The following is a 25,401-nucleotide window of genomic DNA, read 5'->3' as shown; positions in this document are numbered from 1 at the left end:
TTAGCTACTTCAATTGTGACCACTCGACTTAGGTCTATGTATAAATTGGGCCGCTTTGGCGTAGGTCCAGTTAGCTTTCCTTTCTACAGCCCCGTGGAATCGATTTTTCTATCATCGAGCCCATATACATGAAGTTGGCTTTGGATTTCTGCTCTACATTTACTCTCCAGCATGTGATAACGACTCATGACGAGCCGAGCACCATTACCTTTAACTCGGTGGCCTAGCCCGACATATGAGTGTCCTTGAGTTTGACGTTGCTTTGGGACTGTACACTGAAGAGTTTATGAGTGTCGAGAACTTTCTACGCCTACATCGCCACATCTACTACTCGTCATCTCGTTGTTGGGTAGATCTTACGGCGAGTACGACACCTTATGACACGAGTCGCTCGAAGGCTACTTCTTTCCCTCCAGCTTTGCAGTATATTTATGCCCTTTTAGCTTACACATTAATTAGTAGGAGGGAGAGCACGGAGTCGTCAATACCACCAATGCATATTTTTTTATGGAGCATGGCCACAGGGCATATTTTTTATTTAGCCTACTTCATCGCCCTCGCCTTCCACCATCAGATAGACCGCAACAGGAAGGGTCCTATATGTTTAGGCCCTTATGTGACTCGACTAGCTCGACACTTCAGTCTCCTCGACACACCGGAGCAGTCCTCTACGCTTACACTAGCTGGCCAGATGTCCCCACAGGGAATATCGAGCATGACTCATATAAGGATGATCGAGCAGCTTCATGGAGTAGATCCTCCTCAATACCGACTATATCATTCTGACTCTCAAAATGAACCCAAGAACTTCACTGATGATATCTCTTTCCATCACAAGGACCCACCTCATCATCCACCTTCGAGTCTCCGTCCTGTTTCTTCTGTTGTTACATTAGAGAACCTCTCCGAGCGGTTCACTCGCTTCGAGCAGCACTGCTTTTAGAGGTTCGATAGTATTGACGCGACACTGCAGCAGATCTGTCAACACCTCCATATCTCTTCTTCAGCACCTGTGACTCACCCTACTGATGCCTCCGACGATAAGGATCATTGATTTTATTTGTTTTATTTTTAATTTAATTTTATTTTTTATGTTTATGTTTATTTCTATTTTTAGTTGTTTTGTTTTATTTTTATTTTCTTGTACTTCGTTTAATTATTATCTTCACTATTTGTGTTTATTTTCCTATTAGTTTGCTCGGAATCATGCATTACATCTAGATTTGTCTACAATTTCGCTTTTCACCATTCTGGCGATTTCATCCAATATTCAGGGCAGTTTGAGTTTTCTCCCTCTCTTATGATATTTTACTTATACTGTGATTATATTTGTTTGTACATTGAGGACAATGTATATCTTAAGTGTGGGGAAGTTATTTATATAATTATTAGAAAATCCCTGAATTATGTCTCGTATTTAAGTAATTTTCTCATACTTCCATTAGAATGAATTTTTGTCGATTTGGAATTTTTGTCGATTTGTTTTAGATTAATTTTTTGATAATTGTGTATTGGTTGATTCAAACTTGAAGACATGAGAGAATCAAGCATGATAAGTTATTTTTTAGAAATTAAAAATTTTTATGTTATTTCCCTAAATTAAAGTATTATCTTGAAATTTGAGATTTGCAATATTAACATCAAAAACTATGATTTTTTGTGAGACTTTGAGCCTTTAGAGCATACATTTTCCTTGCTCATTTTATTATTGGTTATAAGTGTGTCAATTTGATTTGTTATTCTAGAACTTGCTTCGATTATACATGTCGAAACCACACCTTTGATTTGATATACTGAGATGATAAAGGCACTTAGGTTTTAACCCATTTACCCCATAAAAAGCCTACCTTTTTAATTAACCCTTAGTGAATCCCGTTGAGCCTAACACACCGTTTCTTAATTTACCCATTAATGTTAACCCATAACACATTTTTTTGTTCGTTGAGAATTTTTCCCGTTTTATTGACCCCATTTTTGTCGAGATTTGATTTGGTTAGTTGCCTAACTATGCTCTTTTGTTTAATTTGTTGAAGTATTTCTTATTGTTAAAAAGAAGAAGAAAAAATCAAAAGAATATACATATATATTGATTATTATTTAGTTCTATGATTGAGCTTGAATAGTTAAATTCATATTTTGAGAAGAAGTTTGTTTTCTTATTCTTGAATAGTTCTTGATTTATGCACTTGTTTTTAATTCAACATTTGTTATTTTTCTAGTTTGGTAATTTATCAATTCGATCTTGATTTTAACCATCTTTAACCTAAGCCCCATTACAACCTCTTAAAGACCTTTTGATTTGTGTATCATCTCATTTTATAGTGGTGGGGATTTGTTTTTTATGCAAGCCTACAGTGTAATACCTCGAAAATTACTATAGTAAGAAAGTAAGATATTATCATTGATTTGATAAAATAAGGAAATAAAGTGATAAAAAGGGAAATTTTGAGTTATGTCAACATTGGGAAGTATATTATGATATATTAATTCAAGAAAGGACTAAATCGCAAAAGTGAGAAAAGTTTTGTTGTTCAAGAGTAAAAATTCAAAATTTGAGGGGTTAAAGTGTAAATATGAAAAGTTGAAGGACCAATAGTGCAAATATTTTAAGGATGGAATGATCTAGAAACTAAGAAAAATGGATGAATTATGACCAAATTGAATAGGTGAAGAATTTTGAGGGACTAAATCGTAATTTTACCAAATTAAGTGATGACTCGAGGATGAAATTTTAAAAGATCTTAAAGGGAAAAATGGTCAAATTAGAGAGAGAGAGAAATATAGAAGGCAATGATGATGTTGGTGATATTTTAGATTAATTAAAGAAATAAATATTAGTTTATTAATATTTTGATTTGATTTTTTTAATTATATTATTATATTTATTATATAAGCAAAGAAAGATGAAGAATTCTCTTCATCTTTCCATGCTACAACGTGAGAATAAGAGAAAGAAAAGAAAATTTTCTTTTCTTTACAATTTGGTCATTTACTATGAAATCCCACTTTTTCTCTCAAATTCTTTGGAAATTTTCATAACCACCCAAAAGAAGAAGTGAAATAGAGACATTAGAGAGTTAAAATATCAGCTTGGAAGAGAGAAATTGGAAGTGAAAGTGGAGAAAATGGTAGAAAAAGTGAGAAAATTAAAGAGACAAGGTAAGTACTTCTAGAAATTTACTTTATTTAATTTTAATCAAGCATAGAGTATGCTTAATTAGTTGAATTAATTGTGAATGTGCTAATATTATGTATGAAAATTAAAATGGCATATTAAAGTAGTAGAAAAGAGAATAAATTGTAAAGTAAACAAAATAGGTTATGTGAATTTGAATGTTTAAAGAGAATACAAATGAAGTGTGATGATATAAAAAGTGAATGTGTGGAAAATTTCAAGTTACATTAAATTTTTATAATAAGGAATAAATTGTAAAGTGTACAAAAGTTTATGTGTGAAATAAAATATTGTATTAAGAAGTTTAAATGGAATGTTAAGTGTTAGTGAATTAGTTACAAAGTGAAGTTAAAGTGAAATTATAGTAAATAATGAATTTTCAAGATATTAGGAATTAAAGTGTAAACTTGTGAAATTTATAATTGAAATAAGAGAAGTTATAATAAAAGTTGATGATAAATGAGTTTTAAGGATTAAATTGGACAATAGTTAAAATTATAATGATTATGTATGTTTAACTGAAAGTTAATACAAAGAACCATGAAAGAGTAAAATTAGCATTAAAATAGTTTCTGGACAGCAACAATGGTTCAACTTTGAAAAATCACCAAAATTGTGGAAATCGAATTAGAGGTTGAATAAAATATGAAATTAAATGTTACTGAGCCTAGTTTTTCATAGAAGAAACAGTGTAAGAAATGGAATTTTAAATTATGAGATATAATAAATTTTGTGAGACAAGATCAGAATGATTTTGGGTTCCCTATTCGACTTTGGAAAATTATTAAAATTTTAAAAAATACTTAGGGGTTTAAATTTATATATTGATATTCTTAATGAGTATATTTTCAAGAAAAATAAATGGAAACATCATCCAAACCCTATACTAAGAGATAATTAACTTTTAGTAAAGAAAGGTCGAAGCTGTCAAACAAGAGAACAAGGATAAATTTGAAAATTTTACTGTACTTATAGACTAAATTATAAATTCTGAAATTTTATAGTAGAAAGATATTTGAGTCTAGTTTCAAAAACATCAATCATTTCTTAATTTATAATTCTTTATCTCAAGATATAAATAATTTAGTAACTATGACTCAAGTGGACAACTTTGAATGAACATATAAGTAAATAGTGAAATTATAGATAATGTTACATATAAGCATGTTATATATATTAAGGATGTGGAATGGAGATGAGTAGGAGGAAAATATATATGAATATTTAGCTAGCATGGGTTACATTAAAATGGCTAATTTGCATGTTTTAGGCTCGGGGACTAAATTGAATAAAAATAAAATTTTAGAGAAAATTTTGTAAAAATGTCAAAATGACCAAAATTGCATGAAATGAATTTTTTATTGTCTAAATTAATGTATTGAAATAAATTATTAATATCAAGTGGGTTTAGAGCATTAATCTTGTTGTATGATGATAATATAAAGTGATTTTGTTAAATATTGATGTTAGTATCAAATTGTAAAAATAGTTAAAATATTAGGGTTTGGTATTAAATTTTTGTTTTATTAAGGGTTGTGTGATAGCCTACAATATTTGGATAAATTATTAATCGAGAAAAACTAATTGATTTGATAGATTAACTAGTTGAAGGACTAAATTCTAAAAGTTGTAAAAGTCGGGTAATTTTGTAAATTCAAAAAATGAAGGGTATAAATTGTGAAATGAATTGGAACTGAAATATATGCTAATGAATAAGAAATTTTATATTTTAGAACAAAATTCGAAAATACTCGTGAAAAAGGAAAAATAGCGAAATAGTCCCTGAACTCTGCAAATATTTCACTTCAATTCAGGTAAGTTTGTATGGTTAAACTTTAATTTTATATATTAAATTTATGGATAGTATTATGTGTTTATTCATATTAATTGTTGAAAATAAAATTATTGTTAAAATTATGAAATTGAATTGAATGTTCGAAAAAAATAGAACGCGGGATTGAGTACAGTCGTTCTATGCAAAGGAGAAATTGACGAAAAATTACCCAAGTAAACCGAGGTTCAGCATTTGTTGCGAACTTTCGTGTTTACTTTCCGTTTAGCTCTCATGAGCTTCAGTTAACTCATATGAGTTTCCATTTAACCCTAATGGGTTTCCGTTCAGCTCTTTTGAGCTTCAGTTTAACCCTTATGGGTTTTCGTTCAGCCTTACGAGCTTCCGTTCAGCCTTACAAGCTTCCGTTCAACCTTTATGGGTTTCTGTTTAGCACTTATGTGCTTCTGTGCAGCCTTCGGGCTTCTGAATACGATGTACTCATATCCGTAAGTCATTCCCCGATTCGGTAAGATCTAATAAGTGACATATGAAATTAATGTTTGAAAACTTAATGTTATTATTGGTGTTGATCTGAAATAAATGTATTTATCGATTGAAGTTGTGATGAGTAATAAATTCAAGTGTGATATGTTGATGAAATAAGTTTATCAATGTTGAATTTATATGAAACATATTCAAATATGCTAACAAGTGTGTTGTTGATGCTTAGACAACTGTCAAGCTACTGGTTAAATGGTAATATGTTTATTTATATGATGCGTTGAAAGGGTAAGTGCTCAAATAAAAATACACTTGTGCTCATGAAAGAGCGGTAAGTTTTAAGTTATGCAATTTCTTATGAAATGGTTTATCATGTGATTAATTTTTAAAAAAGGGCTATGTTCAAATGCATTTGCTTGTGGTTATGGTGGTATAGTATGTTTATGACTAGTGAGTTATGCATATGGAATGAGTGAGGAAAGTAAAGAAATGCAAATGAAAATTTAGAAATTTGGAATAGTTAAAGTTGTTGAATATATTTTATGAATATTGTGGTATCAATATTGGATTATTCTGGATATGTATAAATTTCTTATTTAAAATGAATTGATATGATTAAAGTTTATATAAGCCTATTAAGCATTCATTGCTTACGTAATTGTTTTCCTTTACTTTTCAGATTATCGGAAGCTTGATTAGGTTGGAAGCTTGTCGGAGATATATCACACTATCCATTGGTTCTATCAGTAATTTCGAATGTTTTAATTTTGGTCATAATGACATGTATAGGTATTTTGTTTAATGTTGGTCTATATGTAAATTATTGAGATTAGACACTTATTTTAGCTTATGTTGAATTCCATGTTATAGTTTGTAGATTTGCGAATTGGCGGGGATAGGTTAGTAACAAATTCGGTGGGAAATATGGCTTGTAAAATGACTTGTTTTCGTCCACACGGGCGCGTGTCTCAACCGTGTGTGACACACGGCCAGGTGACACGGCCTTGTGTGACACACGGCCAGGTGACATGGCCGTGTGTCCCCTGTATTTTGAATTTGTACAAAAAAGAATGCTCACACAGCCTGGCCACACGGCCGTGTGACCTCTACAGTGTTGAAAATTTTAAATCTTTTTAAAAAAAATTTTGAGTTTTCAACTTAGTCCCTATTTGTTCTAATGCGTATTTTGGGACTCGATGGCACGTTTAAGGGACAATATGTATAATTTTAATTGGTTTCTAATATGAATGCTAGATGAAATGAAATGTTTGATAATTAATTTTTTAAACTTCGATAATGCTCCGTAACCTTGTTTCGGCGACGGATTCAGGTTAAGGGTGTTACATATGGTCATGACTTCATTGGTTGACTATTGGGTATTTTTTCGTGAACTTTAAACACTTTGAGTGATTTGAATGAATCTTTAGTGAGGATGTTGATTCTTGTAAATTTTGAATTAAAGGCAACTACTTAAATAAGGGAAGACACCTACGTTTTCGTATTTAAAAATGCTAGCTTGGATTGTTTGAGACTTTAGTGTTCTTTTGGTTGAATTGTCAATGCATGACTATTTGTGAATTATTTTGAGACATTATTGATAGGAATTACAAGTTGAGAAATATTAATTTTAATAGGAGTTGAAGATTTTGCTTGAGAACAATCAAACGCTTAAGTGTGGGGATATTTGATAAGCTGTAAAAGTAAAATATTTTAATCTCATTCTTAATGCGTTTTTGGATGATTAATTATGAAAATTTGTGAATTTAATGCTCCTAATCCTTTAAATTCATGTTTCTATACTTAGGAAAGCATTTAGGAGCAAAAGGAGTGAAAAACGAGCCATAATCAGACAAATAGAGTTGTTTTCAGCATCCACACAGCCTAGGCATTTCCACACGAGCAGGCCACATGCCTGTGTGAGCCACACGGGCTGGCCACATGCCCATGTGCCAGCCCGTGTCGATTTCATACCCTACTTTCCAAATACGCAAAAAAACCCAATTTTTAGGCTTTTTGAGCATTCTAAAATCTATAAATACCAATTAGAAGAGGACCTAAAGGGGAAATCAGAGAAGATCGAAGAAAACACTCGAAGAACGCCTTCGGAATCAACTCAGAAGAGGATCTCCCTCAAGATCGAAGATCTCCATTTAATTTCTTTCGAAATTTTATTGAGTTTCTTTATGTCTTGTGGTTATCCTAACTTTGAGCTGTTTCTATTCAGGATTATGAACTAAATTCCCTAGATACCTAGGGAGGATGAAACCATTGATGAATCTTATTATTTAATTTCTATTTTTACACGATAAATACTTGATTCTTGTTCTCAATTATGTATGCTTATTTCGTGTTTTAACATTTTCGGGATATTAATTCATGTTTAATGTGTTTATTTCAGTGGAGCAAAAGTCCCTCTTTAATAGTAGATCTAGCATAATTGAGTGAAGTTGCATGCAATCCTAGAAATAGGACGACATGAATCTACCGGATTAGAGTCAAATCTAATAGGGGAATCTATAGATCGAGTTAATGCGACAATAGAGGTTTTAATTTGAAAGAGATTTCAATTAATCAACCTAGAGTCAGTTGTTCTTACTCTCGAAAGAAATATTAACATAATTTAGGGATTTCTACGAATCAAGACACAAGTGAATAAATCGTTTAATTCAGATTCAGAACAATAAGTAAAGTCTAAGTGGATTTTTTCTGGGTATTGTCTTTCTCATTGGTTATCTTCGATTGTTTTTCTATTTCATTCTCTGTTGCGTTCTTAGTTAAATTAGATTAGTAAATTTAGATTAAAAACAATCACCCCAATTTGTCGGCTAAATAATAGAAAAACGATAATTACTAGTACTTTTAGTCCTCGTGGATATGATATTCCCTACTCACCATAACTATACTATTGTTCGATAGGTGCGCTTGCCTTAGTTGTATTTATGGTTAGTTTAGTGACCATCAGCCGTCATAGAATACTCAAGAAAACAATTCGAAAAACATCATTGAAGCAGATTCTAAAGCAGATTCCCATCAAGATTGAAGACTCCCAGTTGATTTCTCAGGAGATTGTAATGAGTTTTTTTGTTTCTAGTGGTAATACTGTGTTTTGAATGTTTTTATTTGCAAGTATGAACTAATTTTCTAAATACCTAGGAGATGAACTCTATGATGAATTCTGTCTTTTGATTTTTATTTTATGCAATAAAGACTTACATCTTATTCTTAATTACGTGTGCTTAATTATTGGTTTGATATTTCTAAACTATTAATCCATGTTTGATGAGGAATAGACCCTATTTAAGAGTAGATTTAGCATAATTAAGTAGAGTTGCATGTAATCCTAGAAATAGGACGAGATAAATCTATCGAATAGAGTCAAATCTAATAGGGAATCCATAAATTGAGTTAATGAGATAATTGGGGTTTTAACTAGAAAGAAATTTCAATTAATCAACCTAGAGTCGATTACTCTTATTCTTGAATAGAGATATTAGCATAATTTAGGATTTTTACATATCAAGATATTAAGTGAAGAAATTGCATAATTTAGATTGAAAATGAGAGATGAAATCTAGGTGAATTATTTCCAGTATTGTTTTGCTTATTGGTTGTTTACTCGATTATTTTCCTAATTTTTCTTTGTCATGTTCGATAGTTAATTAAATTAGTTAATTTTAGTTTTAATTGATCACTCAATTTATCGGTTAAATAATAGAAAGATAGTAATTACTAGTACTTTTAGTCTTCGTAGGAACGATATCTTTGCTCACCGTAACTATACTATTAATTGATAGGTGCACTTGCCTTAGTCAAATTTTTAGTTGGTTTACGACTATATCATATTCAATATAAGCAATTAGGTAATCAAATTTATCAATTTTTATAGTAGTTAACAATATCGATTATATTATAATTTTGCTAAATTAAAGAATTCGGCAAAGTATATCTGTCTAAAAACAGAAGTTAGGCATCATTCTTTTTCCAAAAGCAAAAATATATAATTAATAAAAGAGTGAGGAGATAAAGTAGAAAAGGATGTCAATTAAAAGAAAACTTAGTAACTAATAATTTTAGTTTAATATAACATTTGGTATTTGAACTTGACATGTTTTTCTAATTTAGTACTTAAGTTTTTTAGTTCTAATTTATACATGAACTTTACATTTTTTCCCTAATTTGGTACCTATTTTTTTTTTGTCCAACCTAAATTTGCCAACTTTTTTTTCATTTACCTTTAGTTTAAGTAGTTTTTATTTTAATTTTTTTTAAGTTAACATAATGAATTTATTTTATTTTGAGTTTTTAAAACCCTTGTTTTCTTCTTTAATATCCATTTGTTTTTCAAGCATAATTTTTTTAACATGAATTCCCTTTGATATTGACGATATTTTTGTAGAATTGAAGGCTTTGCGAAGGCTAACCCATGCTTTAAGCGTGCGGCCTCTCTTGAATCATTCTTACCATTAACAGTTAAAGTAATTTAATACTAATGAAAAGTAAAATTTGAGCATATTGTTTGGTGAAACATAGGAATCTCAAAATAAACGTAATCATTTCTGCCATTAAATTCCATGTCCGTAACACCCCATTTCCCGACCCAACCGCTATGTTCGAGTGACAAGATGTCGCATTCGTTGTTGGAGCTACTACAAACATATAACAATCAAATAAAACATAAATCATGCAAACTTAATCATTTCAGTTCATTTTCACATTACACATTTTCTCAAGCCTTATACGAGCCTAGGTATGCTCTAAGTTAACCTAGAATAGAACTAAGACCAATTTGCAACATTTCCCAAATTTCAGCTTGATGTCACGACCTGACACACTGGCTTGCCTCGTTGTGATGATAGGAGTTCCTCGTCACGCCGTGGCCTAAAATCCAGGTCTTGTTGCGATGACAAACGCTTGACGTCACGATGTGGACCTTGTTTTTGACACAATTTCAATCCAATTCAACTATTTGCACCGTTGGTGCATTTGTACACATTCAACCTGCATAAAACATGTTCAAATACATTCCAAACAAAGCATTTTAACCAATTCAATTCAACCAATCCAATATGCCACAAATCAACAGCAAAACATATCTATTCAACCTATTCAAACTTCACCTATATAATCATGCTTTTATACCATTTCATATCATCATTTTAATATCATATACTATGTCACACAAGTTACCAAACATACATTTACATATAAAATCATTAGCATTCCATAATTCAAATATCAACCCAGTTAAAACCAAACTACCCATGCAAAGTAAACACATATATCAAGCCAAGCGGAGGCATTAATGTAAGGGACAGAATGTTTTGGCCGCTTTTTTCTATTCTAAGCTGAGCAAATAGAGTCTTAAGTGTTTTAAGTCATTTTTCATTATGGTCAACTACAACTAAAAACAATCATAAATAAAACAAAAATTGGCCACTAAAACCCTCTAAAATCACAAACCTGGGCATGAATCCGCTTTTTTCTTGCAACAAAAAGACCTGATTGATTGAAACCTTGTGAGTCTGCTCCACCTAAGGCATCTTTTCTCTGAGCTCCATGGCCACTCACCTGTGTCTTTCCATCTGACTTCTTGTTTTGAAGATTCCCTGCAGACATACCTACTCTGACATTAAGAGAACTAGAGGCAATTCCACTACTGTTCCTTTCTACGGATGAATCCCATGGCTTTCTAGTGCTAGAATCATTTCCAAGCATCCTCAATTTCAGTGAGTATCTATCTCTTGCACGATACAAATCTATTCTATGCCTCTCCACAGAATTTATGTCCTCTTTAATAAAGTGAAGATCTGTTTGTACCTACAGAAAGGGAAAAGAATATTTTTTTATTAAAAGAAAATTGGATCAAAATACTTTTCAACCAGTGTAGTTATTTGCACCAATATGTGCACAGAACTGTTAAACTAAGATTAGAGGAAACTAATTGCTGAAGCAAGGGAATATCATAGAGCTACTGAGGAACAAATGCCACATCTGATGCAACATATAAGAAAAAGACATCCAGCAATGATCGGTCCAACTGAAGAAAAAATTGGGTGGATTAATGGAACAAAAATTAGCTAACCAAAATAAATAGTGGTTTAACGTACATGAGAACCAACCTCATTCAGTTCATTAACTTTTTGCTTCTGTAAGTGATTCAAGAAATCCAGCAGTATTTGCATATTTCTCTCAGCTTCATCTTGTTCCATTTTTCTCTTCTTCTCTGCAAGGAGGGACAAGGTTGTCCAGTTCCTTAATTGAAATTGCATAACCCTGTTTCCAGAACACAAAAGAATCAAATTTAGACAGGAAAAAGAAGCTCAACTGTAAGAAACTACGAGCTAATCTGCTCCTGCTCCATTTGAAGAAGACATTGGATGCATTCTTAGTTAAGAGCAACATAGCAATAAATAGCACATTAAAAACTATTATTCATGAAAATTCACCTTGGACTCTTATACGGTCAAAGTTAAGGTAAAAGGTGACTCAATTCGCATTTTAGGGTTAAAAAGTGACAATTCACATTTTAGGTCTTTCTTCCACCTATAGGAAAACCCATTATCACTAATTAGAAGTTTCAAGATGCAAACACAGTTTCTAGTAACGGCCATATATTTGCTTCGGTACCAAACATGGTATAAGCAAATTTTTGTACTACACTCTGCAACACATTGCCTAGCAAACACAACTTAAGTACCTTAGACAGCAAGTAAAGCACCAAATTGATTGGAATGAAAGACCAAGTCTGCAAATCAACTAATGCACTTACTTTAGCGAGACTTCTTTGTGCATGGCACATGTATGGTAAGAAAAGCTGCACTCGTGATGTATTTATTGCAGGGTGCGAGTGTGTGTCAAACAAAGAGAAACATCATTTGCAGAATACCCCTACCGAAACTTGGAACATATTCACGATGCATGAACTCCTGAAAATATAATTATATGGATGCATCAATTTTATATAGATTACATGTAAACATGAATTGACTACCATCTATGGATATGGTTAATTAAGAAAAATGGCTCTTAAGCGACAAATACTTGGTTAATAAAAGGAAAGTAAGATTAACTGTAAATTTATTGTCCCAGAAAAACCCAGAATAATTTATGTAGAATAAGTACTTCGAAATTGAAAGATTCAAGAAGCAATCTGAAATCTTAACAAAAATTCTCAAATATCAGCAACTGTATAATCAAATATCTAATAGCCATTCTCAACTAAACCGTAAGGCCCAAGAAAACGCAAAATACCTTAAATGACCTTAAATCCTATTACTCGGACAGGAAGTAAATACTAACTAGTATAAATAATGTAAATAATATAAAATACCCTATATAATCCAAAAAAGCAAAATTTTGGTTGATTAGAAAAATAGGATAAAAAAAAACGTGTTTCACCGTAACTAACCTGCTGTAATGCATCACGAAACTGTTCCACAGGGGAAGCAGTTTTTGATATTTGACAAGCTGAAGTCTTCTTCAAAAGCTACAAAAGGGTACAGAGAAAGTGTATAACTGGAGTAGAAATACAACATTTCAAGATACAAATTATCTTGTACTTGCATGGTAAAAAAACAAACAGTTTTAACTTCCCTATTTATGAAACCATGTAGTCATCGTCACAAGATAACTAAATCTAAAACCAAACCAAAACAAGGTTTCACATATATTGGGGTATTCTAAATTTTCAACTGTTCAATGTTCATCTTCCCTGCTTGACCATTAGCTGCAGCTTTTTGGACTAAGAAATCGAATAGCTAGGAGTATTAAATTCCAAAAAGTAAAAAAAAAAAAGTATGAGAATCACAAAAATCAATTGTACAACCCTCTGATTAAAAAGCTAAAAGCATTACAACTGTCCTAAGTACATAGCGAAACATGAGAAAAATATTTGTAAGACATAAGCTAAATTATGCATCATGCAGCTATTCCTCTTGACTAAGTACAAAATTTCAGTTAGGAGACATCGAAAATGATTGGTGCTTTCTAGTAGATAGATGATTCCGATCATATCTAAGTCGAATTTTCAAGGAATTGTATAAACAGAAGCTCCGATAACTCTTATTATGAAATTAATTCTGTCATACTTATTGCGAAACGGGATAAAATACAAAGTTCGAGCTAAGAAAAATGAAATCAAAAACCTTATTGAGCAACACGTTAGGGAAAAGCTGATTGTTAGTGAGAAATTGAGAGCAAGAAAGGCAATCGCTCTTGCTCCGGAGATGAGTTGTAATACAAGTATGGCAAAAGCTGTGACCACAAGACGTTACAAACGCATCCTTGATTATCTGCATACGTATCGGACACAACAAGTCCTTGTCCAGCTCAGCGACTCCGGAAACAGTAGCGGCGGCGGACGCGGTGGCGGATCCTTCGAGGGGCGGCGGAACTTCCTCGAAGGGAGATGGCTTGGAATCCGGTTTCACCGCTGGCACTCGAGGCTCGGCGCCTGTTGAGACTTCTTCCATAGTTGTAACTTACATTTCATCGGTATTACATTTTGATTTGATTTTGTTGGGACGGTCATCACCGGTCAATGTCCACGTAAAGGGATAATGCAAATATTTAATCCTTGAGCTTAATTACCTTTTCCAATTTAGTCCTTAGACCTTTTCTCTTTCTACATAATTCCTAAACTTGACAATTTTTCTTAAATTTGGTGCATACGGTAAATTGACACTTAAATGTTTTGCCATGTCATTATCTAATTTTTATTAAAATTTATAATTTTTTTAGGTGATTAGTGGCGAAACTAAGGGGCTTATAGGGCTCCAGCCCCCTAAAATGAAAACTTTTTTCAATAACCTTTTAAAATTTTTAAAATTTTAAATTTGTAAAGGAAAATTTACACTTTACCTCGTTAAAAATATAAAAATTTTATTTAATCCTTTAAAAATTACAAAGATATAGTATATGAAAATGGTGAAATTATATTTTTTTATTATAGAAATTACAATTTAATTTCACCCCCTAAAAGTTTTCTGATTTCGCTCCAATAAGTGATGATATGATACCAAAATATTATGTCATCAAATGGAGCAAGATCAAAAAAAGTTGTATAGTTTGAGAATGAAGTGTTGCTTTATCCACAACAGCAACAACAATAATAAGATATTAGTTTTGTTGGTTAAGGTAAAAGATTTAAGTGTTTGAATATTTAAATTCGAGTTTGCGCAATTTAAGATGTGTGAGTATTTCGTTTCAAAATATAAATATATTATAAATGTATTTTATCTTATTCTTTCTAATTCTTCATCTATTGTATTTTATATCGGTCTGGTTCTACGATGTAATTACTAAGGGTTAATATATTATTTGGTACGTAAGTTTGGTTTCAATATTTAACTTAGTTTAGAGATTTTCCTGTTCCAATTTGATATTGGAGTTTGGCTTCAATGATCATTTTGGTTCTTGATTTTTTTTTTCAATTTGATAATCGAGGTTCTTTTGATCCTATTGGTATCTAAGTTTTTCCTTTATCTTAATTAAGTACCTATGTTTTTTTTTCTAGAGCACACGTGTCAAACATTCATTGGCAGTGGTGAATCTAGAAGGGGGTTGACATGGGTCCGCCCCTCCCTAAAATGTAAAATTGTTATTTAAGCCCTTAATTTTTAAAAAAAATTTAAATTAGTAAAGGTAAAATTATATTTTGGCCCCCTAAAATTATAAAAATTTTATTTAATCATTTAAAAATTATAAAGATATAGACTATAAAAACTTAAAATTTTAGTCGGCCCCTAAAAGATTGTTCTGGCTTCGCCCCTGTTCATTGGGTCACATACTATTGTTTAGTCTAGATATTGAATTGAGCCTTGAAGCCAAATTTAGGCACCAAACTAAAAAAGAAAAAAATTAGATATCAAATTAAATATTAAAGCCAAAATCAAATACATAATAATATATTAACCCTAATAATAATAATACAAATAGAGACCACGAAATAGTTTTGTGGAGGTAAAAATATGCCACGTAATCATTCTTTTTTTTTTTTGTCTTTTTCAATTGTTATTATTTAGATTTTGGCCCGTATTGATGAGTTACAAGGTAGCAACCTCCAAACTCCTTTAGTGACTACTTGTGATGGTAGCGAATCATATAAAATATTTATAGCTTTTTTAAAATATATATTAATTTGAAAATTTTATTATTGTATTAAATATTATTATTATTATTATTCAAACTCAAAATAATTGGGAGTGACTATATTTTTGCCTCTATTTGGGTTTTTTTTTTTCGTATTGATACTTAAGTACTTTTAACTAGGAAATTTTGAATGATGTAATTTTTGATATATTTGACAATTTAAAATAAAATAATTATAAAAAATCTTTCAAAAAGAAAGTGTGAAAAATGATAAATAAATCAGAGTTACTTGTCGTTTAATAGTTAACAGAGATATTTTCAAGGGTAAACTACCAAAATAGGCACATTTATTTGCCTCAGGTTACATTTTAGTCACTTATGTTTAAAATGTTATGTTTTAGTCACTTACGTTATCATGTTGTAACATTTTAGTTTCTGAGCCGTTAATTGCCATTAACGGTGTAACAGTAAGCTGACGTGACACGTTAAATCATCATTTCAAAAAAAAAATTTAGGTTAAATTTTACAACTGGTCCCTATATTTTTTCATTTTGAGTAATTTAATTTTCTTTCTTTTATGTTCTTTTATTTTTTTTTATTTTTCATTCTCTTCTGCTTCTCCCTCTATTTCCCTCTCTTCTTCATTTCTTTTAACATAGTTTTTCTATGTTTTTCATTTGTTAAACTAGTCAACAAGCTCGCCTCACTCGAAAAAAAATTAAATTGTTCAAAAAATAAAAGTATAGGGACTAGTTTTAACAAATGAAAATATAGAAAACTATGTTAAAAGAAATGGAGAAAGGAGGAAAATAGAGAATGGAAAAAGAAAGAAAAGGGAAGTTAAAAAAACATAAAAGAAAAAAACTAAATTGCTAAAAATGAAAAAGATATGGGGACCAATTGTATAAATTAACCTAAAATCTTTGTTTGAAATGATGATTTAACATGCCACATCAACTTACCGTTACACTGTTAACTACAATTAACGTTTCAGTGACTGAAATGTTACAACGCAATAATGCAATTGACTAAAATGTAACATTTCAAACATAAGTGACTAAAATGTAACTTGAGGTAAACAAAAGTGACTATTTTAATAGTTTACCCTATTTTCAATTAACTCAATTTTATTTACTTATTTTAATATTATATTATGTTATAAAAAATTTATTTAGATTTTGAGTTTTATTTAAAATAAAGTGAAATGTTCAAAATTAAAAATAAAATATTTTTTATAATTTAAAATCTAAATTTTAATACTTAATTTTTTCTGTACTTAATTATTTTTGTTTATCAAATTATACCTAAATTGGCGTCAAATGGGATCTGAATTTGTAGTCAAAAACACTTTTATTTATTAACCACGTTAAGAAATGATAGAATAATTAAATCTCACAATCACTTAAAATTCATAAATATATATTTAAAATATATAAATTATAAATAATTCATAGTATATAAAAATAAAAATTCACAATATTCTAAAAATATAAATCTAGAAACAAGTAACAACCCACATTTTTTTAATTACACGAATGTAATAATAATGGGCACATATTCTTTTTTTTTTACTTGATTTTTAATTTATACTTTTGTCCAATTTGATTTTAATATATATTAAAGGTAGGTAGGCTCTTCTAGAGTTGGACGGAGGAAGTAGCAAAGGATTTAATTTAATCGAATTAAGTCACACATGTGACATATTATAGATTCCTTTTGTTCAACAATGTGACATTTTATAGATTAAAAATTCATTTGTATATAAATATATTAATCCTCAAAACTTACATTATAAATATATCAAAAGAAAACCCAATTTAATGTTCACTAAAAAGATTTAAAGCATCGTTTTGTAATTTGGATGATAAAATTTCAGCTGTCATAAAAAATTAAAAAGAAATAAAAGAACAATTACTCTATTAGTGGCTGTATTTAATGAATCATGTGTAAATATGGTCTCAATTACTAAATATTAAATACTACATGTTAAGTATATAATCTTTTCTTTTCTTTTTTGAACTTCCGATATTAAAAGCCAGGGTGAATCTACAAAATTTTTAGGTTTGAAATTAAATAATAAAATTTTGAAAGATTAAAATATAATTTTATAATGTATTAATTTATTATTTTTATCTTTTTAATGATTAAATATATTCTTTTTATTTTAAAATGATCATTATCATAATTAAGTAAAATTAAATAACAAATCTTCATTTGATGGGGTTAAAGCTTTTGTCTGCTGCTCAAATTTAATTTATAACCAAATAAGCTCTTATAATTTAACATATATCCAAACTATTGATGTAAATTTATATTTTTACTTCAAATAAGGACAGAATGAGGTAGGTACAAATAACAAGACTTGTTCGAATACAGCAAAAATAAACAAATAATAATATTTTAATAGAAAATGTTTAAAACATATAAGTTATAAATAATTTGATGTTATTACGAAAAAAAAACATTTTAACATTTTGTCGAGAGAATATCACTCCATTGTGAGAAATACGTGAAGTTTTTTGTTCCGAAATTCAGCAAAATTTTTAATGGGTTGTTATTATCTTCCAAAAAAATTGTCTCCCAACCCCATTAAGAAGTAGGTGATGATAAAATACAAACGCTTCATCCAAGTAAATCTCATATTTACACTTGGTGAAATTTGAGAATAAATGTATCTGAGAGATCCATCCCTGGCACTATTAAAGAATCATTTATTAATAGAGGGATTATCGGGTAAGTATAACTTCAGCCACTAGGGTTTTCGACAACGTCGGAAAACAAAATCTCTCAAAAATAACACTGACCAGTTAAGAGATCGACATGAGACTTGAGAACGGAGGTTCGTGGGTCCTATAAAACCTTTAGCTTAGCGAGTTAGACAAAGCTGGTTTCTTTCTTTTTCGTTTTGAAGACCGTCGGGTTCCACTCCTCCAAAATCTAACCGTATCTAGATAGCACCATGAATCCGACGGTGACAATTTGTCACATTTCTTTTCTCTGTTTTCTCATCCGTCAAAACGACAAGAAACTGAAATGAAAATAAATTAACCTGTTATAACTAAACAGTATCAAAAGACATTTACAGCCCTCTACCAACTATTTCGTGAACCACATGACAATAAGGGTTAGTTTCGTCATTTGGGGAAGAAACATTTGTCAATGAAAAGCTTTTAGGATAATTATATTTGTAGTCATCTAATTATGATTTTTTTATCATTCAATTATGAAAAATTATAAAATAAACACCTACCTATTCGCTTTTATCTTTTTAATCACTCAATGAATTTTTTAATATGTCCACTTATACATTACCTAGAGTGAGTTTAGATTGGCGGTGCGTTTACCCGCGGTTAGTGTAAAAATAGCGGTGGCGATGAGATTAGACACTGTAGCGATACTGTAGCGTGAGACAAAAAGTAAACTAAACGCACCGCACCGCACCGCACCGCACCCAATCGCACATCCAAACCCACCCCTAGTCAATAACAAAAAACAAAATTAAATAGTTTAAAATTAAAAAATCAAAGTTTACCCAAACTTTTATATCGGGTCCCACACTCCCCCATCGTAGGTTCAAATCCACTAGTCTAGACCTCATCGCTGCCTCCCAAGTTCGCGCGCTTTCGACGGTGATTTAGGTTTTATAATTTTGTTTAAAAAAAAAAAAAAGGAGGGAGCTTCCCCCTCTATTGCCGTAACCTACACGCTTATTTGTTTCTTTTACTGAAATTAAAAGGACATAAATACCCTCGTTGTTTTGCACATATTCAATTTGGTCTAAATTATGTTGGAATTATTATTTTCAGCTATGTTAATATTTGTTTTTAATTTAATTTTACCTTTTAACATTTCCTGAATCATGGATATAAATTTTATTTAAAACATTATTATATGAAGCTTTGACAATTTGATTAGTTACTTGATTCGTTATGAAGTTAGTTATAGTTGAGTGTTTATATTGATTAATTATGATTACAATTGTTGATATAGTAGTTAATTTAAAAAGTATTTTTATTTTCTTAAAAATACATGATTTGATTTAAATACACAAATTAATTGTTTTATAATTGATATTACATTTTAATTATGAATTTTTTCTTATATATTTCTAGAAGATACAACTAATAAAAATATCTACAAATTGAAATCTTATTACTTAGTGGAATACTTGAATGCTGTAAATAATTAAGTTTTTACTTTACAATAGAATAGTAAATATTGATAAATTTCCCAAATTTGAATAAAAAATGACATTTTAAAGTTAAGAAAAATGATCGTTATTGAATTTTTTAACTTTAAAAAACAATAAATATGTCAGATCCAGGTACAATTGGAGTGGGTAAAGACTTTTGTTGAAATCTATTCATGGTTAATAGGCCGAGTTGAGGTTCTAGCTCAATCCGTTTAAATTACCCAAACTCATTTTACTCTTCCAAAAATTAAAAATATATTTATTTTAATTTAATTATAACATATATAAATATTAAAATATTTTTTTTTTATATTTTTAAACAATAAAATCGGCTGGAATTTTAAAAATATAAACACAAACCCAAGTAAAAAGTAGGTAAGACCTCTCCTCTTTGTAAAAAAGTTATTTTAAAAATTGAACAATATATATAATTTAAAGGTAAGTTACACTTAAGGTCATTAAATTATTAGTAAGTTTACGTTTTGGTCACTCAATTTTAAAAATCTATAAGATGGTGACTGAACTATTTAAAAAAATTTATTTAAGTTACTGAACTATTCAAAAGTTTTTATTTAAGTCACTGGGCCGTTAATTTTTTTTAAAAAATGCTCGGCTAATGACCTCCAAGTGACAATTCGACGATTAGTAGCTTAGTACGGTGGATACTCATCAACAAGTAGAAGAACATACCTTAGATCCAAGTTGATCTGATGGTCAGTGTTGGAGTTCGAAGAAGAAAGTTGTTTGAATTTTAGTTCGAATATTAGTGAGCATGAAGAAGGTCATACAATAATGATTTCAATAGTTCAGTGACTAAAATGAAATATTTTTAATAGTTTAGTAATTATTTTATAATTTTTTAAAATTAAGTTACCAAAACATAAATTTATTAAAAAAGACCAAACCTGTAGCGGTCAATAACTGAAAGTGAGTAGTTGTGGGTAATAATGTCTTTTGACTAAAAGAAAAAAAATATTGGTGCAGCGGGACAAAACGCAGAAGCTTGCTCGAGAAAAAGAAGATTTTCCCATACAGCAATAAAAAGAGAAAAGAATTTTTAATTTCTACAAAAATAAAAATAAAAATCAAATTGGAATATTTTCTACGATTTCACCTTTTGTTTCTTTATAATCTTTTCTCATAGTTTCCACAAGAAAAAAGAAGAAGAAATTTCTCTCTCATTGAACTCATTTGATCATCATCGTCATCATCGTTTGATTTAAAATCTATTTTTTTTTTGAAAACCAGACGAATTTGCCTTGATTTATGCCCTGCAATTGAATTTTTTTTTAAATCTCGTGTTGCTTGGGTTTTGATTGTTTCGATCAAAAGTAAGATACGGTTTTACAAAAATTTCGTGCCGCATCCACCGATGCCAGATAATCGGCAAGTTCAGAACAATGTTGTTTCGAATCAATCCGCTGATAACATTGAAGGTAGCATCAATTCTTTGTGCGCTTTTTGTTACTTCAAATTAAATGAAGATCTGATGCCACTTTATACTTTTTCTCTATTATTATTTATTTAGAATTCTTTTGTTGTGATCGTTTTCCATTGTGATCAATGATTTTAAATTATTGTGAAATTTGTAAATTTCTATTCATTCAATAAAAAATAAGCAACTTTGTATATTTTAATCTGAAAGTCTGTCGTTCTTTTAATTGGAGGTTCTAAAATTGTTTTTTTCTTTCTTTCTTTTTAAAATTATAGTAGTAATAGGTTTGGTTAGGAAGCTCGTTGTTTCAATTGTTAAATGTGATGGCTTATTTGGTGCAATCAGATTATAAATATTTGAGATTCTGATTTTTCATTAATTTCGGGAAAAAAAATTCTCTCTTTGTTTTCAGAAGCAATTCTGCGTTTGAAAATTAATGATAATAATCAAGAGGTGGGTGTTTCCAAATCAGTCTCGTACCCTGATCGTCCTGGTGAACCAGATTGTTCTTATTATTTAAGGACCGGATCATGTGGTTATGGAAGTAATTGTCGTTTTAATCATCCGGCTTATGATGCTCAGGTAATCTAGTCTTTGTTTTTCTTTTGAAGTGAATGGCATTTAGTGACTGATTATTTCAAGATGTAAAGCAAGTAGATTCAGATTCTCATTATATATCTATATTGCTTTACTGATGTAATGGTTGAATTTGTTGTTATTTGGTGCAGGGCGGTCAATATCGGGAAGAACTCCCTGAGAGAGTTGGACAGCCAGACTGTGGGGTATTGATACTTTCTCATTTAAGATCAGTGGTCTAAATTTGCCTTTCCCAAAGATGTTTGTGTTGCCATTTTGTGCTAGGGTGTATCTTAACTCTTGCTAAGAAAAGGAAAGGCAACTAACACTTGGTTATGACAGTAGATGGTATTTGATTAGAAACAAAATATTCCATTGAATATTAGCAGGCATGATTCTGTGTACATGTGCAAGAACGTTAACATGGTATGCAGTCAAATGGAGTTTTCTGGTTATGCTAGTCATCATCGTGCTGTTGCTTTTATTTTGATGGTGTATTGTTTTGTCAATAATTCTTTTTTACCAGTGGATGGACTAGGATCTTAATCTCACTAGTGTGCTAATGTTTCCTTTTAACCCAGTGAATTGATGTAGCTCAGGATCATGGGTGATATCATTTTTCTAATGCTAAATTGTTTTGACATCGGTCATTGCTGTCTCCTTTTATTTTTTTTTCTTGTTCTTGTGATCAGAGACTAAGAAAACATTTGTTATTGGAAGTTTTTTTTTTAATTAAAAATTTTCATTAACCTCCCTTGCAGTACTTTCTGAAGACAGGAACTTGCAAATATGGATCCACTTGTAAATATCACCATCCAAAGGACAGGAATGGAGCTGGACCTGTTACATTTAACATTCTTGGTCTCCCTATGCGTCAGGTGCTTTCTTGTTCTCTTATTTGATGTGCTTGCTTGACCTTATGTTGTCTCATGCTGGCTCTGGATTTAGCAGGATGAAAAATCATGCCCTTATTTCATGAGGACCGGATCATGTAAGTTTGGAGTTGCATGCAAGTTCCATCATCCCCAGCCTGCTTCAGCTGGAACTGGCTTACCCGTAAATGGACCTGTGGGATCATCAGTTTTGCCACCAACAGGTGTGCCATATGCTGGTGGATTATCCACATGGTCATTACCTAGGGCACCATTTGTCTCTGGTCCGCATTTACAAACCCAAAGCTACATGCCTGTTGTTGTTTCTCCTTCTCAAAACATAATTCCTGCAAATGGCTGGAGCACATACATGGTAAGTGAATGTTTCTTTTGTTGAGTAATGCTTATCTGAAGTCCTGGCTCCAATCAATAAAATCTAATCTCTGCAAGGTGCGATCGTGTACTGTTTTCTTAAAATTTGAAATTTAAACATTTCACTTTTCTAAAAGCAAGCTTCATAAATTCTCTGCAAGTATAAACATCTGTTGATTCACTTGACTTACGATTCACTTTAACTTCCTATTGCTATATTGTGTGTTGTGTTTTCAATCACTGGATATGAGAATAATGTGAACCTTGGCATTTTTCTTAAAATAAAGTGATATGGTCTTGATTATTTTTAAAAGTTATTTATGAACTTTCTTTTTACCAGATGTAACTAAGACCTGAAGGGTCCGTCCCAATTTCTTGCTTCTGCATTTACTTCATGTTTTCTTAGAAAAACTCATAACATGCATTTTCTTCTTATCTGCTGACAACATCTTATATCATTTTCTCATAAAGACTTAAGATGTGTGTTTTTATCAGTTGGTTGATAAACTGAAAGTTCCATGTTCATGATGATGCTGCTACATCCCATATCTATAATATTTAACAATGTCTTTGTCAATTGATTATGACCGGTTAGTTCAATGACTTGTTCTCACCGGAAGTGACTGTCATTCAGATGTTATGATAAAATTATCTGGTCTTGACTCCATTTTTATACGAATTCATTTACTATTAGACACATTTTCTTTTGCACAATTACAAGTTTTAGACACCTTAGATGTCCTCATCTTTGCTCAATTGTTGCTTGGGCTGCTTTCTGGGGAAAGCTGAGAGGCTTATGCATGCTTTTTTTATATTTGAAATGAATACTTAAAATGAATAACTTCATTGCTTGTACTAGTGACTGTTGTCCAAAACAAACTTAATGGTGTCTTAAATGTGTTACCCTGTTTTGCAAACTTGCATATCCCTTCATATTTCATATCCATGTCATTCACTGTTTTTTGTGGTGATTGCTGCAGTAATAGAGATGTAGGGCATGGTTGCTTTTCATATTTCATGTACATATATCTGACAGTTTCCTGCAACTACAATGTCATATATCTGCAGTTCTGATTCTTTATGGGTAGCTCTTGCCGGTTGGAATATCTTTTCTTATTTTGCCTCATTTCGTTTTTCTTCATTTCGAATTTAATTTCAATCAGGGAAATATGAGTCCTGCATCTTCTGCTGGTATTCTTGGATCCAATTACACTTACAACTCGATGAATCCTGCTGAGTTGGGCTCTAGTGGACAGATGCTTTTGTCATCAGCACCTGCTTCTAATTTTCCTGAAAGACCTGATCAACCAGAATGTAGGTATTATATGAACACCGGAACTTGCAAATATGGATCTGATTGCAAGTACCATCACCCGAAGGAAAGGATTGCTAACTCAGCCATGAGTAGTGTTGGCCCACTTGGGCTTCCTTCCAGACCTGTAAGTTTCATATCTATTTTTCACATGGTTAGCTATAGCTACTAAATATCCATTCAGGTGAAAAGATTGCTTTTAATATACACACACTTGCTAAATAACAACTTTTATAATTTCCTGTTCTGAATGTAGGGGCAACCTGTATGTTCTAGTTACACTATGTATGGACTCTGCAAATACGGGCCAACTTGCAGATTCGATCATCCTTATACAGGATATCCTTATAATTATGCTCTAAGCTTTCCTTTATCCATGTTTGATACGTCTCTCCTGACATATCAAAGAATGACACCACCACCCAATTTATACGAAGCTCCTCTACCATCAAGGGTTCCTGATTGGGCACGGAACACCGACCCCCCAAGCAAGAAACATCAAAACTTAGTGACCAAGAATTCAGATGATTCGTCTGAACAGGTTGCTTCTCCACCACATTCTTTACAGAGTTCTTCAAAAACATCACACGATTAAAACTGATAAAATCCGTGTTGTTTTATCATCATTTTTAACTCGTCTGTTTTGTTAAATTCAAAACCTTCCGAGAACACTTCCATGATATGTGTACCTCCTGCACCCCCTTTCACCTGTGATCCGACAGTGTTGTAGGTATCTTTTTTTTTTTTTGAATATTTTATATATGCAAAATGCTGGGGGGACGGGAAGGCATTTTTCTTTTTCTTTTTTGTTGTGAATAAAATGCAGGTGAAAAGTTGATATGTTTCTCATTATTATTGCTTCTATGTTAGTAGAATGTGATATTTGTGCCGCAAACTATTCGTGGTTGACTTTAGATATGTCTGAGTTCAACTTGAAAATTTGGGTTTAATTCAGAAAATTTCTTAGTCTGATCATTGTTGAGAATTATATAATTTATATAATTTACATCATTTAGAAAAAAAAATTGAGTGCAGTTTTTGGACATGCTTCATTGGGTTCGACTGCCACTGAACGTGAAACCGTGCGGAGGAACTTTGAAAGG

At 31.1% G+C, this 25,401-nt stretch overlaps 1 protein-coding gene and 1 pseudogene across 1 annotated transcript; one reads left to right on the top strand and one right to left on the bottom strand.

The window, feature by feature from the left end:
- Nucleotides 1-9,983: 9,983 nt before the first annotated feature.
- On the bottom strand, nt 9,984-13,979 carry LOC105790005 (E3 ubiquitin-protein ligase COP1-like; annotated as a pseudogene).
- A 6,771-nt stretch (nt 13,980-20,750) lies between these two features.
- Nucleotides 20,751-25,150, top strand: LOC105790012 (zinc finger CCCH domain-containing protein 3). Its single transcript, XM_012617387.2, has 7 exons — nt 20,751-21,167; nt 21,579-21,748; nt 21,895-21,948; nt 22,504-22,620; nt 22,694-22,987; nt 24,150-24,425; nt 24,555-25,150. Exons 1-7 carry the CDS (start codon nt 21,104-21,106, stop codon nt 24,891-24,893), a joined length of 1,314 nt encoding a protein of 437 aa, XP_012472841.1. The 5' UTR covers nt 20,751-21,103; the 3' UTR covers nt 24,894-25,150.
- Nucleotides 25,151-25,401: the final 251 nt, after the last annotated feature.

The sequence above is a fragment of the Gossypium raimondii genome, chromosome 7 (assembly GCF_025698545.1).
Source record: "Gossypium raimondii isolate GPD5lz chromosome 7, ASM2569854v1, whole genome shotgun sequence".
Lineage (NCBI taxonomy): Eukaryota > Viridiplantae > Streptophyta > Magnoliopsida > Malvales > Malvaceae > Gossypium > Gossypium raimondii.
The sequence above is the reverse complement of the archived record's forward strand: the minus strand, read 5'-3'. Positions and strand labels throughout refer to the sequence as shown.

Excerpts from the sequence above, each read along its gene's own strand:
- LOC105790012 (XM_012617387.2), top strand. The coding sequence starts at position 21,104 with ATGCCAGATAATCGGCAAGTTCAGAACAATGTTGTTTCGAATCAATCC. Across the intron at positions 21,749-21,894 it reads ATCCGGCTTATGATGCTCAG|GGCGGTCAATATCGGGAAGA; the intron begins GTAATCTAGTCT and ends TATTTGGTGCAG. Across the intron at positions 24,426-24,554 it reads TTGGGCTTCCTTCCAGACCT|GGGCAACCTGTATGTTCTAG; the intron begins GTAAGTTTCATA and ends TTCTGAATGTAG.